At 42.2% G+C, this 16,459-nt stretch overlaps 1 protein-coding gene across 1 annotated transcript in view; it reads right to left on the bottom strand.

Annotated features, from left to right (window-relative positions):
- Nucleotides 1-1,068: 1,068 nt before the first annotated feature.
- The window catches only part of LOC131135488 (E3 ubiquitin-protein ligase SH3RF3-like), a 96,811-nt gene continuing 81,420 nt past the window's right edge, over nucleotides 1,069-16,459 (bottom strand). The window contains exons 6-10 of the mRNA XM_058081440.2: nucleotides 14,956-15,126; nucleotides 11,642-11,901; nucleotides 6,745-7,064; nucleotides 3,106-3,479; nucleotides 1,069-1,908 (exon numbers count right to left, since the gene is read on the bottom strand). Of these exons, the coding sequence (XP_057937423.2) occupies nucleotides 1,740-1,908; nucleotides 3,106-3,479; nucleotides 6,745-7,064; nucleotides 11,642-11,901; nucleotides 14,956-15,126 (1,294 nt within the window). The 3' untranslated portion in view covers nucleotides 1,069-1,739. The remainder of the gene's footprint in view (nucleotides 1,909-3,105; nucleotides 3,480-6,744; nucleotides 7,065-11,641; nucleotides 11,902-14,955; nucleotides 15,127-16,459) is intronic.

Here is a 16,459-nt window from a genome sequence, read left to right as displayed (position 1 = left end):
TATTTTACACAATTGTGTAACTTTTCCCCAACCTAATTTATAATGTTTTGTTTCTAATATTATGATTTTAAATTTTTTCTTTATATTATAACTTCATGCCAGTAAAATTACTGCTGTTTTTTTATTGTTGTTTTAAAAAAATCTCGTTACCGTAAAACGGGGTTATAAAGGACGGCAGGGTAATAAGGGACAATTTTCGGGAAAATGTTTTAAATGTAATTCTGCCTTTTCATGTTAAAACATTTTCCCAAAACTTATTACCACCGCCGTCCCTTATAACCCCGTTTTACAGTACTTTATATTTTTAGAATGTGCTTTCCGCCAACAAAAAAACAGCAACCTAAAAGGATGCTGACAAGGACGTCATGATAAAAAGACTTGCGCTAACCAGAAAATGTGCTGTTAGGAATGGAATATTTTCCACTGTTTTAGTCAAAGTACGGCAACATGCAAAACTATGCACATCCACCGCAGTCACATAACGCATTCACAAGACCTTTCACTTCGAAAAGATGTCGCTTTTATCTGCGCTCACACATATTAGTTTCTAGCTATGCCAGCAGCTTTTGTTGCCTCTGTGACAGAAGTTATAAAGTACTCGCTTTTTTTGTTTTTCAAACACGCTAACGGAGGCTCCGCTGAGCTTTCACCTTTTTGTATATGTTGAGTTTATTAGCCAATCACACTTTACACGACATTCAGGATGTTCCCACACATCCCCTGTGCTTTTCAGCCCTTTCCTTTGTTGCAGAACATCACACACACACCAACACACACACACACACACACACACACACACACACACACAGAGTGAGTCAACCCTTGAGTTTGGCTGTGCTTCTATCTCCAAGGAGGGGAAAAGGTAGATCGTGTGATGGATGTAAACTTGCCCTTTTCCAGTCAGGACATATAGAGCTTGATATAGCAGACTGTACACCCACTGAAGCCATATAGAAAAATATCAACAAGAGTCGTACAACAAAAAGCTTATTTTCCCAAATTCACGTGTGTTGTTTTTTTTTTTTGTTTGGGTTTAAAAAAAAAAAAAAAAAAAAAGTAGGGCTGGACCATAATCATCACATTTAGTAGATTCTGCATGAGTGCATCGCAACAAATTATGGATATCAAGACTTTTCTTACATTCAAGCCATTTTTTTTCCCTCACCTGAAGCCGACGTGTGCGTGAAAAAACATGAAATAAAAGGCGGCTGTATACATTTGTAATAAATATCAAAAATGACTGCACCGTTTCTTGTTCAAATAATATTAATAATACTACAAAAAAAACAAATCCAGTGACAGATCACAGCGTGACAAGTTTGGGACAACACAGATATCGAGCCGAACATTTAGAAACAAAAATAAAGAAAACAAGAGGAAAACATAACGGGTATTTATCGTTAACACGTGAAAAAGAAGCGACGGTGTGCTTATTGCCACAAACACGACGATCCTGTTTGGGTCCGAGAGGAAGAGGAGTTCTGAGGTCGCAGTTTGAAGCTGGTGGACGACACCTGGGAAGCTTTTCTTTCTGTGCTTTAGAGGATGGGGGAAGCGTGGGAAACTTCATCCTGGTCAGTTCCTGCTGTGCTGTGATGGGAGTCGGACGTCTTTGTGCTACTGTCTTTTCAAAAAGGAACTCCTGCGAGATCCCGTCAAAGGACATTTTTGAAGGTGAGCATCTCCTTTTAAGGCAGGTTGGAAAAGCGAAACATGGTGTGTGTGTGTGTGTGTGTGTTCTAGAAGCTCTCCACAAAGCTGCCGGGAAACAAGCCGGTCTGTCCCGTCCTCTGCAGGGTGCCTTTGTACCAGCCGTCGTCACGCTTCTTGTGCACGAACACCACGTCGCCTTCTCGAAGCTCGATCTCTGCCTCGCTTTGCGGCGGGTAGGGCACCACCACACGGTACCTGACCCCACCCCCCCCACACACAAAAGCACATCCATCAATCATCAATCCATACTGCTGTCAATGTAGTCCCATAATAAAAAGGCCTCCATTGGTACAGGTTAGATTAGGTTAGTGCGACCAGACCATTTTTGCAAAAAATGTCGCAAAAATATCTCACCGGGATGGCGATGCCATCATCCGCCAGGTAGCGGCTACAAAGCCCCGGTCCTAACCGGCTACGCTATGAGTACGGCCTGGATTTGGGAGCATTCAGACACTATGTAGCACTTTTTAGTGCAGGAGGAACTTTCATTGTGTGCGGGGGCTGCGTTGCACTCCCGATGATGTGTGACATGTGATGAGTGAGCGTTGGTGCAACGCTTGAAACGGGTGTCGTACACACTAATATCACACTCATATTTCTATCGGAAGAGGGAGTCAGCTGCATCTGCGCTTCAGAAGGAAGCGGATACGGCTGGAGGGGCCCGGCAGAGGCGGATAAACCTGCTTTTTTTAGTTTTCAGTAAATAGAAATACTAGAAATTAAACCATAGTAAAATACAAAAAGTGAGTAGGGGATTCCAGCATTTTGTTCATGTTGTGCAAAAACAAGCATATTGACTTTGCTTGGCTTGTAAGCTAAGCTAAGCTAAGCTAAGTGATAAACTATGTAAATAAATGTTACAAAAATAAGTAGCTGTTGGCCATTTTCATTTTGTAAAAGTAGCTCTCACAAGAAAAAAAAACCTTGGGGAGCCCTAATATACGTAGTAAGTACTACATTTAAATATTTATTTAGCATGTATGTGTTCGGTATCGAACGATTTCACACATGGATTATCGGGATCGTTATCATTTATTTAGTCTATTCATCACCAATCAATAATAGTAAATATGCAGGCTGAATGTTACAGCAGGATTGAGGATTGAACCAGCAACTGATAAGTTGGGAAACAACCCTACTTCCTGTAATAAGCAGATCGTTAGTCATGGAAAATGTTAAATTATTTTACACCAACAGAGGGCGCCAAATAAATATCCTATTCATTTTCAATAGGAAATATGAAATTACAGTAAATGTTTTTTTCCCCTCCAAAAAATAGCCAATGTGTCCTGACAGAAGTGAAAAGCATCAGGTGACCCTCATCAGCCAATCACAGGGTACATACAAACACACAAGCATTTCACACTATGATATCAGAGTACGAGCACCCACCTCTCCCTGGACAAGGGTTTGGGTTCGGGTCGTAGCACCATCAAGACGCTGTTGGCTCGCGTTGCAGGGGGCGACATGGGAAAGTTTGTATCTAAGGAGCCCGACTTCCTGTGCAGGGGTTCCAACCCCACGGCCCCCGCCATGTCGATCTCCACCGGACAGGAGCCTGCCCGCCCCTGAGAGGCCATGGGACAGGACCCCGAGCGGGCGTGGTAGTGGTGATGATGGTGGTGGTGAGGATGATGGCCGACGTCAGTGGCCACGGCACCTTGGGAAGGGTCGTAGGTGGGCGGGGAGGAAGGAGGCGAGCGAGGTTTCTTCTTGGCCGCCGCCCCTGACAAAAGCTTCAAGAGACCTCCTGATTTTCTCTCCTTCTGTGGGAGCAGAAGAGGAGGGAATGAAGAAGGAAACGTGGTTGTTCCACAGTTAGCCACAAGATGGCAGCATTCGCCTTATTATGCACGGCGTTCTCTGTATAGTCCACATGTAACATAAAACATACAGTATGCATGCAACAGAACATTTGATTGGTTCAGTGATCAGGTCACGTGATAAATGGTAGTAATAGGAAACACACAACGTGTGTAACATCTAAGTGTACACTAAACTACATTAAATACAGATTGAACTCCATGGAGGACACTCTGACAAGCATCAAGTTGGCAGTTGCTCTATGAGCTCATACAGTTCAACATGATATGTGTGTGTGTGTGTGTGTGGTGTGTGTGGTGTGTCTGCCAGACATTATCGGAAATGCTTTATCATTTCCCGTAGTTTGAGTTAGACCAGAACAGACAGACGACGCAGCGTCACCACCAGCTGTGTGTGAGACGATCGAACACCTATCATATTAAAACTGCAATTATTATGATACAGTACATCACTTATAGAATTCAAACCATGCTGTCTTAAGACTACAACACCCCAAAAAGAGTGGTTAATGTGCAGGCCACACAGCTAGGAGACTGGAGTTCGATTCCACCCTCGGTCATCAGGTTGCATGTTCTTCCCGTGCGTGCGTGGGTTTTCTCCGAGGACTCCGGTTTCCTCCCACATTCCAAACTCATGCTAGGTTGGCTAATTGGCGACTCCAAATTGTCCATAGGTATGAATGTGAGTGTGAATGGTTGTTTGTCTATATGTGCCCCGTGACCTGTTTACAAGCTTCTGAATAAGGTTTTTAACAATTAGAGCCCTCTATTCATAAAATAACACCCCTATAGTCACCTTTACACTCCTAATACCAAATATAATAAGATAAAACAAGACATTTAAGACATAAGATTTATAGTTGTATGTGTTGCTGTAAATGTGTTCCGGAGGGCGTGGACGGGGATTGACGTTGGGGGTTCAGTGTTGAGTTTTAGATTGCCGTGGGTTACGGTCGCAACAGTAGCACGTCTTAGGGGAAATTGTGCCTCTTGTCTGGTGCTTGTGTGTCTCGACGATCATTATAGTAACATTACTGACACCTAGTGAATGTAAAATGCTACATATCTTTGAATGTGTCGTCTGAAAATGCCTTATATCGGTATTTTACTTCATTTAGCCATTTTTCTGCTTAAGCATGTACATTTTTGACTAATAATAGACATATTCAGCTGTGGAAAATATATATATATATATATGAAGCAAGAGGGATTACCAACACAGTTCGAACAACAATATGTGTGTATTTTTTCCCTCCTCCAGCAAGGTGGATGAGTTTGGCATGGAAGAACCCAAGAGCCCAGACCTCAGTCCCGTCAAGCACCTTTGAAATGAACCCCAACAGACACGGTTCATAGTTTCTTCCACTTCCATCTCAAGGAAAGCATGGCGTCTCCTATGTAGGCTGGCCTGATGACCAGGCTAAAGGCTACAGCGTGACTCCCGTTCCGTCTGGTCATCCATCATCAGTGGTGAGTAGCTGTACATTATAGACTTTAAATGTGTTTAATACATGTGCAAAATTGGAGGAGAACGTCAATGTCAAGCTCGCAGGGAGGAGCGAGCAATGTGTGAAAAATTTAAATTTTTATGGGCGCGTCAATTGCTGGCTGTTTTTTTCCTGGTAGTCCCGGAGTAACCCCCAGGAAAAGTAGGGATTTGCTGTACTCCTATTAGAGACCAAGCTACACTAGGACAGACAGGTAAAGACAATGCAATCCCAATCTGCGCTTGTGTTCGGATGAGAGGATTCATTATGAATTTGTGGGCCTCATAAAAAAACAAGAGCCATCTTTGAAGGGGGGGGGGGGTGATGTAAACAAGCCTGCTGTTCCACCGTCACAGAGCTGTTTGTCAGCTCGCCATGTAGTTAGATTAGCTGTCCAACACAGCGGAGCCAGCAGCAAAAACAAATGGAGCTTAGACAGATGCGAGCTATTCTCTGCCATCGCTCAACGTGCGCACGTCCCCGTTTGACACCGGCAGCAGCCGAGGCGGCCCATGAGTCAAAGTTGAAGTAGTATGCAACGAGAAATAAACTCATTAGCGCACTTTAGCGCCAAATGTTGTGCAGCTTTGTTGAAACAAAAACGCTTCAGTAATTAGCTCGCATATGTTTCGCCGCTTTTGCTAGAGGGGGACCCCCGCATGTGTCAAATCAAAAGCTATTACATTGTCAGACAGATCTGTTTAATCAGCAGAATATTTGTTTTTGTTTACTAGTTTGGAGTGCAGTGGAACCTTGGTTAGCGTCATTAATCCTTTCCAGAAGGTCGGACTCTAGCCGAAACAGTTTTTTCCAATAAGAAACCATGTAAATCTAATTCACCCATTTCAGAAAGCCAAACATTTTAACGCAAAACATGTTTTTCAGAGTTTCATAATGAACTCATTCAATCCCAGCCCTTTTTCTGTACATTTTTTATTATTTTTCAAGGCACACACAATGAATGTGTCCTAGGGCTACATGCTATTTAAACGTACCAACGCCAAGAATAGACTCTTATCTTTCATCAGAAAAAAAAGTTTGTTTGTATCTGTTTCCGTTCTCAACAAAAGAGGCAGGAAAAAGGCTGGAAAATGTACACAAACTGAGGTAAAGTAAATTTTGGTTGTTAACCAAAAAAAAACTGCTAATGGAGGTTCCACTGTATTACTTTAGTTTGGCTGCAAGTGCATCTGCACAGTGGTACCTCGGTTTGTCTCATTAATCTGTTCCAGCAAAAACTCAACTGTCATGTGTCTGTCTTAAACCGTTCCCCCTTGCAACCTGTGCTAACTAGGAACCTTTAGATTACGATCCCACTGGACAGTACCTTAGTACTTTATGATGAGTTATTTCTCCAAATTCAATAATGTTTCTCTTATGGTAGTGGCTGTCTTCAATAAAAAACATTTTTGGTAACACTCAAAAATACACAGTGCACCTGAACTCCTCATCTGTGCATGGTAAAGTGCTGAAGAGCAGGATGGAAGGAGACAGATACAAAGTTGTTAATCGTTATGTGCGCATTTTATGAACACATTACCACCAACACATAAAATAAAGATGATTAAAGGATTCCCTGGCTGGAATCTGTCTATAGTGTCCCAACTCTAAAAGATCTATTCTTCAGAGACTAAATCACCAACATGTGGATGCTTCGTTTGGGGACGCGAGGCACACTGTTTGTACGATAACTGAAACAGGGCACATAAACCGAGACTTACCTTTTCCGTTTTGGGGGCACAAGGGGAAGATGCGTGCGAGGGGCCTGGTGAGGGCGGTTGAAGTGGGCTACCCGCTTCCCCGTTAAGAAGCACCGCTGACACATTAGGCGGCGTGAGGCAGGACAGAGGCGACGAGAGGGGCAGGTGAGGCCGTGACGCGGGGGACGACAGGGGCGAGGGTCCCAAACTGGGTCCCGGGGACGTCATGGAGAGAGGGCGACCCGATTGGCTGGAGCAACGTGACGGGGAGGAGCTCTGAGAGCGCAGGGATGATATAGACACCGTGGGACGCTCTGGGCTTCCGGCAGGGGAACTGTGGACTGAAATAGACACACACTCATTTTCTGCATGAAGATACTGTAACTGACAGCAGCCATTTGTCCTCATTAACTCATGGGGGAGACATTTATCTCCATATTTAACACATCTCAAGACACTCTAAGGTTAAGTCTTACATAGAAATACAAGTGGTCCTCTTTTACAGAATGGATTAAAAACAATTTTTTTCCGAAAATTAGCTTCAGAGGGAGAATAGTTCTCAATCTTTTCCTGGAATTATTTTCCAGGGCATTTTAAGCCACTACAGAGGCAGATGAATCAATATTAGTGACACTTGGCAACTTCCAGTTTTATGTCAAGGTCCTTAACAAACAAAAAGCAACAGAGCAACCTTAATGTCGCCCAGAAAAAGGAATTTTCCATGTTTTCCGATAACATTTTCCCAAGGTTTTCCAGTTTCTCCTGCTCAGCCACACTGAGAGCAACAGTAGCCACGTATACATGGATTCAAATATTCATTCATTCATTCATTTTCTACCGCTTTTCCTCATGAGGGTCGCGGGGGTGCTGGAGCCTATCCCAGCTGGCTTCGGGCGAGAGGCGGGGTACACCCTAGACTGGTCGCCAGCCAATCACAGGGCACATATAGACAAACAACCATTCACACTCACATTCATACCTATGGACAATTTGGAGTCGCCAATTAACCTAGCATGTTTTTGGAATGTGGGAGGAAACCGGAGTACCCGGAGAAAACCCACACATGCACGGAGAGAACATGCAAACTCCACACAGAGATGCCCGAGGGTGGGATTGAACCCTGGTCTGCGCGCTAACCCCTAGACCACCGTGCCGCCCTGATTCAAATATTCCAATTGAATTCGGTTTATTTGCTCCAACGGAAAGAATTGAATCTTTGTATATACCTCATTCCGAAAAAAAGTGCCAATCCGAATGAACATCGGATTCCCAAGGGTGGAATATTCCTTTCCCCAATCCGATTGAGGTATCTGGTACCCGCTGAAACGGAAAGTTGTTCTTCGTTGTGTTTTTCTTCTTCTGTTGTTTATTGGCGGTTGGCAAGCAGCTTTCTGTGTGCATTAGCGCCATCTGTGGAACAGAATCTAAACCTTCTCTACTTTATTCACAAGTCCACTTTTATTAAAAAAGAAAATATATATCTATATAAAACATGTCCCGAGTTTAATTATAAAATATTAGCAAGATTGAATTTGATCTTTTCCTGTTTAAATTTATCCCGGGTACGTTCTTTCAGCGCATGCTCAGATATGACGTAACACGCAGATTGAGACGTTCTTCACTTTTAAAAATGGAGGAAAGTTTGTTTTTGATCCAAACTAAATTTTAAGTCTAGATGAATGAAAAACTTCCAACTTGTTATTCCAACAAGAGAAAGAAAAACTCGGGAAAGTCGGTATCACGTGATATTGATGTTTACGTTTTACTGCACATGCCCTATTGACGATTCTGCTTGATTATAGCATGTAAACAAGAGATTGGAATATTCCTTTCCATGGATACCATTGTTTACCATTTGGAAATATTCCATTTGGAAAGAGAAAAACTCCTCATGTAAACGTGGCTATTGCTTATTGAAGTGAAACTTTGACTCTTAATTATGTCTCCCAAGTGGCGGTGCGCCAAAGAAAAGGAAAGCCATCATCACGGAAGTGAAAATGAACATCGTAAAAAGCTCAGAGAGAAGAGAAACGCCCTACGATTTTACTCTTTTATGATATCAAAATGACCGCTGTGAAAAGTGAATTCAAACAACAAACTCTAAATAGGCAACCCAAAATTGCCAAACAACAAACATTTAAGTTTACACAACTTCCCATGCACAAAGTAGCTTTCATGTACACCACACCATAAAACCCAAAAACATACTGCACACACACATACACGGTTCCAAGCCACCTGCCGGACAACACAACACAACACAACGCAAGAGTGGCTTGCTGGTCATGTGATAAAACCGCTTGACACATACTTTATTCCGTAATGTCATCCAGATGTTGGTGTGTGTGTGAGTATGGGAACCGCAGGGAAAAAAAACGGCAAGAGTCTCTGTCATTACGCCTACACTGGACACCAAAACAACGTGATGTCATTCCGAGTGTGTTTTTGTGTGACCCGGTAAGTCGTGTTATGTGTTTGTGTGTTTTAACACAACACATCACACTCAGTTCATGACAACGGATGCAGCCAAGCGTTGGCTTTTGAGGGTTTCAAACAAATTTTTTAATACTTTGAAGGGTTTTTGGCATGTATGTCTCCTGTCAAAATTCACTTTTTTGATGTTTCGAATGAATATTTCGACTAATATTCCTCCCACATTCCAAAAACATGCTAGGTTAATTGACGACTCCAAATTGTCCATAGGTATGAATGTGAGTGTGAATGGTTGTTTGTCTATATGTGCCCTGTGATTGGCTGGCGACCAGTCCAGGGTGTACCCCGCCTCTCGCCCAAAGACAGCTGGGATAGGCTCCAGCAAAAAGAGGAAAAAGCGGTAGAAAATGAATGAATGAATGAATTTCGACTAATAATTTAGTTATCCTAATAATAATAATAATTTAATAATTAATAATAATAATTTAGTTATCCTAATAACTAAATTAGTTATTAGTTATTAGTTAGTTCTGAACTGAGTCAAAAGCTACTTAGCTGACAGGAAGCAATACGTACAGCTAGGAGAATAAACATCTGCAAGTTAATATATTACGTGCGGAGTTCCCCAGGGGTCAATACTGGGACCAAAACTGTTCAACTTGTACATCAATGATATCTCCAAAGTTACAAAATACGTAAAGCTGTTATTATTTGCGGATGATACCATTGCTTTTTGTTCTGGAGAGAAGAAATGGTCACACTAAAAAGATGCTTTGATGATAATAGATTGTTCTTGAACCTAAATAAAACTAAAATCATGCTGTTTCATAACAGCAGAAAGGACACGCACCAGCAAATACAAATAGACGGTGTAGACATTGAAAGGGTGAATGAAAATAAATTTCTGGGGATCATAATAGATGAAAATATGAGCTGAAAAAAACTCATATTACAAATATACAACATAAGGTGGCAAGATTTCCCCCCAGCACACACAACAATTCACCGAGCCCCCTTTTTACCTGTGAAGAGCCAACCATAATTCCCAATGAGAGGGTGAGGCAATACGTCTAAAAGGTACCATATTTACATTCATAACACCCTTCTTTTATATTACAAAAGTCTTTCAAGAGTCCCACACTGAAGTTTCGCTTCCTGTATACATTTAAGCACTCGATTACATAACTTAGATAACCGAACTACCACCCAGTTAACCCCCCCCCCTCCTCCAGGTGACACTTGGGAGAGTCCAATTAAGGTGATTAGCCTCTGGCCTGCACTCACATGGGCGTGCTTCCATGTTTGTGCCCCGACCAATCACCTCAAACAAAAGGAGAAACTGATGAGAAATTAATAACAACACAGATGACTTCTAAATGAAAAATTAACCAACTAAAGTGGCAATTAAACAACTTAAATGGCAAACAAATATATAGGTGGGGCATACACCTGATCAGTGAGGGAGGATTGGCAGCTCCCTCACAGTCAGTAAGGATAATTCATAATGCATAATGCTAAAAAATAACCAATTACCTACTAAAAATGTCATCAATACTTATTATTAGAGCCCTGTAGACATGACAAAACACAACTATAGTCACATTTATACTCTTTTTATTTACAACATATTGCGCAACTGCAAGGTCTTCAGACACATGCTAACTCGCAAACTAGAGAGCTAGCAACCTAAACGGTAGCCTTCAAGTTATTTCCTTTAAACTTAAAAAAGCCAAAAACTTACCACTTCCACACGGATAGGGAGGATAACTATTCACAGTTATTTAACCTTTAACATGAACATTAATCAAACGTAATAATTTTTTCTGGGTACATGATACCATACAGCATCCATTAAACTTTCATATCAAGGCGGGGGCCTCAAACTGGTGTCCTGCGGGCCACATTTGGCCCGCGGGCCGTGTGTTTGAGACCCCAACGTATGATTTGTTTTTCCTGAACATTTTTTCTTGGTTCTCGTACAAAGTCCTACAATATTGCTGTTGTATTTTAGACTTTGGTACGTTAATACAGATGTGGAGTCCCACATTTAGTTACATCAACTAGTCTTTTTGCCGTATCAGCAATAAGTTTCTTCCTGGCCAAGAAAGACAAAAAGGGCAAAAGTGTTACCACCCTCCCTTTATGCTTCTTGCTCATCTTCAAGCTGGTTGACAGGTCACTTGTCCACTTGACTATCTCGTCTGCATCAATTAAAAAAAAAGAACTAATAAAAAATGAACCCATAGCCTGAATGTCATTGATTGCCTTTGGCGACGGGAGATTTGAAATGACAAACGAAAGTATTAATAAACTGTAAATAAAGTCACACATACATTACGTTCTCGGGACAACCTGAAGACCACCCGTAATGTTTATCAGAACGTTCCTTCAATGTGAAAGCGTCAATATCTGTTTGGAAGCTACTTATAAATCTAGAATGAAAGATTTTCAATGAGTACTGACCGAAAAGCGGCGATCTGCTTACCCAGCTGCATTGACGTACGAGTCTGGTTGACGGAATGCTGCCCAGAGCGTAAGCAGTTCTTCAACTGCGCTGCCGCCGTCTGCGGCGAAGAAGCAGGACTGACCGAGTTGACCAACGGCGTTGAAGGACGGGATGAAGACGGCCCCGGAGACGCTGGAGAAGAAGCGTCTGAGATTTTACCCCCAGCTTGACTGCATCCGCCGCCGTTTGCTGGACTGGATAAACACGATCCGCGTGTAGCACCGCTTCCGAATGTAGCCCTGAAGAACAGAAGAACCAAAGGTTTGGAATTAGTGGTAATACTGAATAGCAGCACAGCGAGCTGGACTTTATTGACTGCACCATCCAACATTGACTTCCTGTCATATACAGAGTTATGGCCTCTTGTGTGTGTTCCATCATTGAAAGAACTTGACTTTTAAACCCACCTATAAAGCGGACAAGAGGATATTCCGGTTGTCCCGTTATACACACAGCCGTTTCCCATCAGGAATATAACCCTTGTGAGTGAAGTGCACGGAAACGGGGACGCGGAACACAATGTTATGTTATTAAGCTGGCATCGTGTTGATGTTTCTTTGAGTGGGACAGCTGGAGGAGTCGGCTCAAAATGACGTTACTGTTGCGGCACCCCTGCGGCAAAAATATCACACACTGGGGGTGACATTAAGGATGTGTTGTTAAGTTATGTACGAACATGCACTGCATAGTGGTGGAGTGGCTTTTAATGTGGTATTGCACAATCTTTGTGCAAAACAGGCATATAAGTCATTTTGAGGTTTATGATTGGAAAAACGTTGCATTATGTGAAAAAGTGTGCAAGTTTCTTTGAGCAACGGAGGAGGAAGTCCAAATTGGGAGAGACTGTGTTAGCGCAACATGGAGATAATGTACTTGCAAACGCAATATTTATAAAAAAAAAAAAAAAAACGCAATTAAATGACGCAAATGAGGATCGGATCACACTTTGAGGGCTCATTACATTTGTAGCAACATTTAATAAACTTCTATCATTTTGAAAAATCAAACAGGAACACAAATGAACAAAGCATTATTAGAGCCCTGTAGACATGACAAAACACGACTATAGTCACATTTATACTTTTTTTTATTTACAACATATTGCGCAACTGCAGGGTCTTGAGACACATGCTAACTCGCAAACTAGAGCGCTAGAGACCTAAACGGTAGCCTTCAAGTTATTTCCTTTAAACTTAAATAGCCAAAAACTTACCACTTCCACACATATAGGGAGGATAACTATTAACAGTTATTTAACCTTTAACATGAACATTAATCAAACGGAATAATTTTTTCTGGGTACATGATACCATACAGCATCCATATCAAACTAACATTAAACTTTCATATCAAGGCAGGGGCCTCAAACTAGTGTCCTGCGGGCCACATTTAGCCCGCGGGCCGCATCTTTGAGACCCAGGTTCTAATGTAGAATGTGTTTTATTTCTCTTGTGTATTCTAGTTTTGGCCTCAGAGGATCCTTTGCGTTTCCTCTGCCTTTTTGGAGCGAGGACATACTCCTAGATTTAGATTACTTTCCACATCCTGATGATCATCATCTTCATAAAAAGGTCTTATTATCATTAATGTTAGCAATCAAACACCACTCGTTATTAAAACTCATATTTGGTCATTTTCATAACCGTATAATGAAGGCTGCAAGGGGGGGGGGTGAAAGGGAAAGTGAAAAGTGGGGAAGAAGCAGTGAAAATAAAGAATATGAAAAACAGCAGGTGCCACCTTCCGCTTTATGCAATAGGAGGGAGGTCTGAAAATATCATCTAATAAGGCAATTTGTTATATTTCCACTCCCGCTTCCTTCTGCTAACCTCATCCTCCATAAGCGGCGAGGCTTCTCTATGATTCTCACACACGTACCTCCACACACGTCTAAGGACACTTCATTGGCTGCCTGTATTTTCCTAGTGATTAACCAGAGGCACTTAGCCCTGAAATATACTTTAGTGTCCACACTAAATATTTATGACACACTTTGGCTTGGACTGTTAACTTTATGTTTTAAATTCATGCGTCTTCTTTGCCCGCGTTGTTGTCTGGCTATCGTTTTTACCCGAGTCCCACTAGCCAAACCCCGCCCCCGCTCCGTGTAAGCCAATCAGCGAACTTTTTGCCATTATGACTGCCAGATTGTTTATTCGTACTGATTTTTATGTTTTTTTTATAGTGAAAGACTCACTTAAAGCAAAAAACACTTGAAAAAAAAACGTGAGTAACTAGCCATGTTTACGAATGACTTTTCCGAAAACAATAGTATCCATGGAAAGGAATATTCCAATCTCTTGTTTACATTCATTCATTCATTTTCTACCGCTTTTCCTCACAAGGGTTGCGTGGGTGCTGGAGCCTATCCCAGCTGTCTTCGGGCGAGAGATGCGTTATACACCCTGGACTGGTGGCCAGCCAATCACAGGGCACATATAGACAAACAACCATTCACACTCACATTCATACCTTTGGACAATTTGGAGTCGCCAATTAACCTAGCATGTTTTTGGAATGTGGGAGGAAACCGGAGTACCCGGAGAAAACCCACACATGCACAGGGAGAACATGCAAACTCCACACAGAGATGGCCGAGGGTGGAATCGAACCCTGGTCTCCTCGCTGTGTGGCCTGCGTGCTAACCACTCAACCACCAAAAATATATAATTCATTTTCTACCGCTTATCCTCACGAGAGTCGCGGGGGTGCTGGAGCCTATCCCAGCTGTCTTCGGGCGAGAGATACGGGGTACACCCTGGACTGGTGGCCAGCCAATCACTGGGCACATATAGACAAACAACCATTCACACTCACATTCATACCTATGGACAATTTGGAGTCGCTAATTAACCTAGCATACCTGGAAAAAACCCACGCATGCACGGGGAGAACATGCAAACTCCACATAGAGATGGCCGAGGGTGGAATTGAACCCTGGTCTCCTAGGCTGTGAGGTCTGTGCGCTAACCACTAGACCGCTGTGCCGCCCTCTTTTGTTTACATGCGCCGCTATAATCAAACTGAATAGTCCGAAAGCCGCCAATAAACAACAGAAGAAGAACGCACCCTGACAACTTTCCGTTTGAGCGGGTACAAGATACCTCAATCGGATTGGGAAAAGGAATATTCCACCCCTGGGAATCCGATTATATGTTCATTCGGATTGGCACTTTTCTTTCGGAATGAGGTGTATACAAAGATTCAATTCTTTCCGTTGGAGCAAATAAACCGAATGCAATTGGAATATTTGAATCCATGTATACGTGGCTACTTTCAACCACAACACCAACCTGGACACTGGCGTGACGTAGTTTCCCGGGAAGACACCCGACGCTGCCGTTCTCAGCGAGGTACCTTTGAACCATCCGTCTTGACACTTCTCCGTCACCCGGTACATCTCCCCTTTCCGGAGTTCAAGCTCGTCAGCCTTCTGTGGCTTGTATGCGTAGAGAGCTAGGTAGCTGAAAAAGCACAGAGAAAAACAGAAAGCATTCATTGACTGGCAACGTATGTGACAGAAAACAAAAATGAAGTAAAATGTGACAAAGACAGCCGATGCATACGCATAATGTCATAATATGCAGTATTGTACACTGCTCACTAATATATAGTAATATTATTGTAATGACACACAAGCACCAGACTTGATTGATGGCTTTTATTGATGGACGCTTGTTTTGTGTCCATTATTCCACTTGATTTGATTAATGTTAGTTAGAACTAGAAAAGCACTTGAAGAGCACATATTCCCTTCCCCATTAGTCCTACATTTATTTTACCTCCATATTTACATTCCTTGACCATGGAAAAATACCATTACCAATTTGATCCATAATATTAGTTAAGTACTTCATTCATTTTCTACTACTTATCTTATTTTCTACTACTTATGGAGCCTATCCCAGTTGTCTTCGGGACGAGAGGCGAGGTACACCCTGGACTGGTGGCCAGCCAATCACAGAGCACATATAGACAAACAACCATTCACACTCACATTCATACAATTAACCTAGCATGTTTTTGGAATGTGGGAGGAAACCGGAGTACCCGGAGAAAACCCACGCATGCACGGGGAGAACATGCAAACTCCACACAGAGATGGCCGAGGGTGGAACTGAACCCGGGTCTCCTAGCTGTGAGGTCGGCGCGCTAACCACTCGATCACCGTGCAGCCATCACCTTGAAATATTCCAAATAATCAAAATATGTATATATATATATATCAGAGATGGCCGAGGGTGGAATCGAACTTGGATTTCCTAGCTGTGTGGCCTGCGTGGTAACAGATTAAAAAAAAAAATTGCAAGTTTTATTAAATTGTGTCTCTCATTATTCCCAAATACATATCTCTTGTCTGTTTTGAAGCCATCAGAATTTTTTTTACTTGACACAACAGCTGCTCTGAACCCATGGCAACACTTCCTGTCCGCCACTACACTGAGCTCCTCTATCACCGGAACACATTTACAGCAACACACATGAGCACAAGTCTTATTTATGACTTATTTTCTCTTTTTACATCTATTATATTGGGTATTATGAGTATTAGGATGACTATAGGGGTGTTATTCCATATCTGGAGAGCTCTAACAATGTTAAAACCTGTATTTAGAAGGTTTTTTATGCTATGAAACTATGAAAATATTCTACTTTGCTGCAATAAATGAGGGATTACTGTGTGCTGATTTCGATTTTCACAAATTAGTAGGAAAACAGTTTTCCGACATTGATTTGAGCCGGCATCCAACTGATGGGAATTAATATGACGCCAGGTTCATTTTAGAAAGAATCCAT

Source organism: Doryrhamphus excisus, linkage group LG12 (assembly GCF_037039965.1).
Source record: "Doryrhamphus excisus strain RoL-2023G ecotype Guam linkage group LG12, RoL_Dexc_Guam_v1.1, whole genome shotgun sequence".
Lineage (NCBI taxonomy): Eukaryota > Metazoa > Chordata > Actinopteri > Syngnathiformes > Syngnathidae > Doryrhamphus > Doryrhamphus excisus.
Note: the sequence above shows the minus strand (reverse complement) of the source record. Positions and strands in the feature narration are given on the sequence as shown.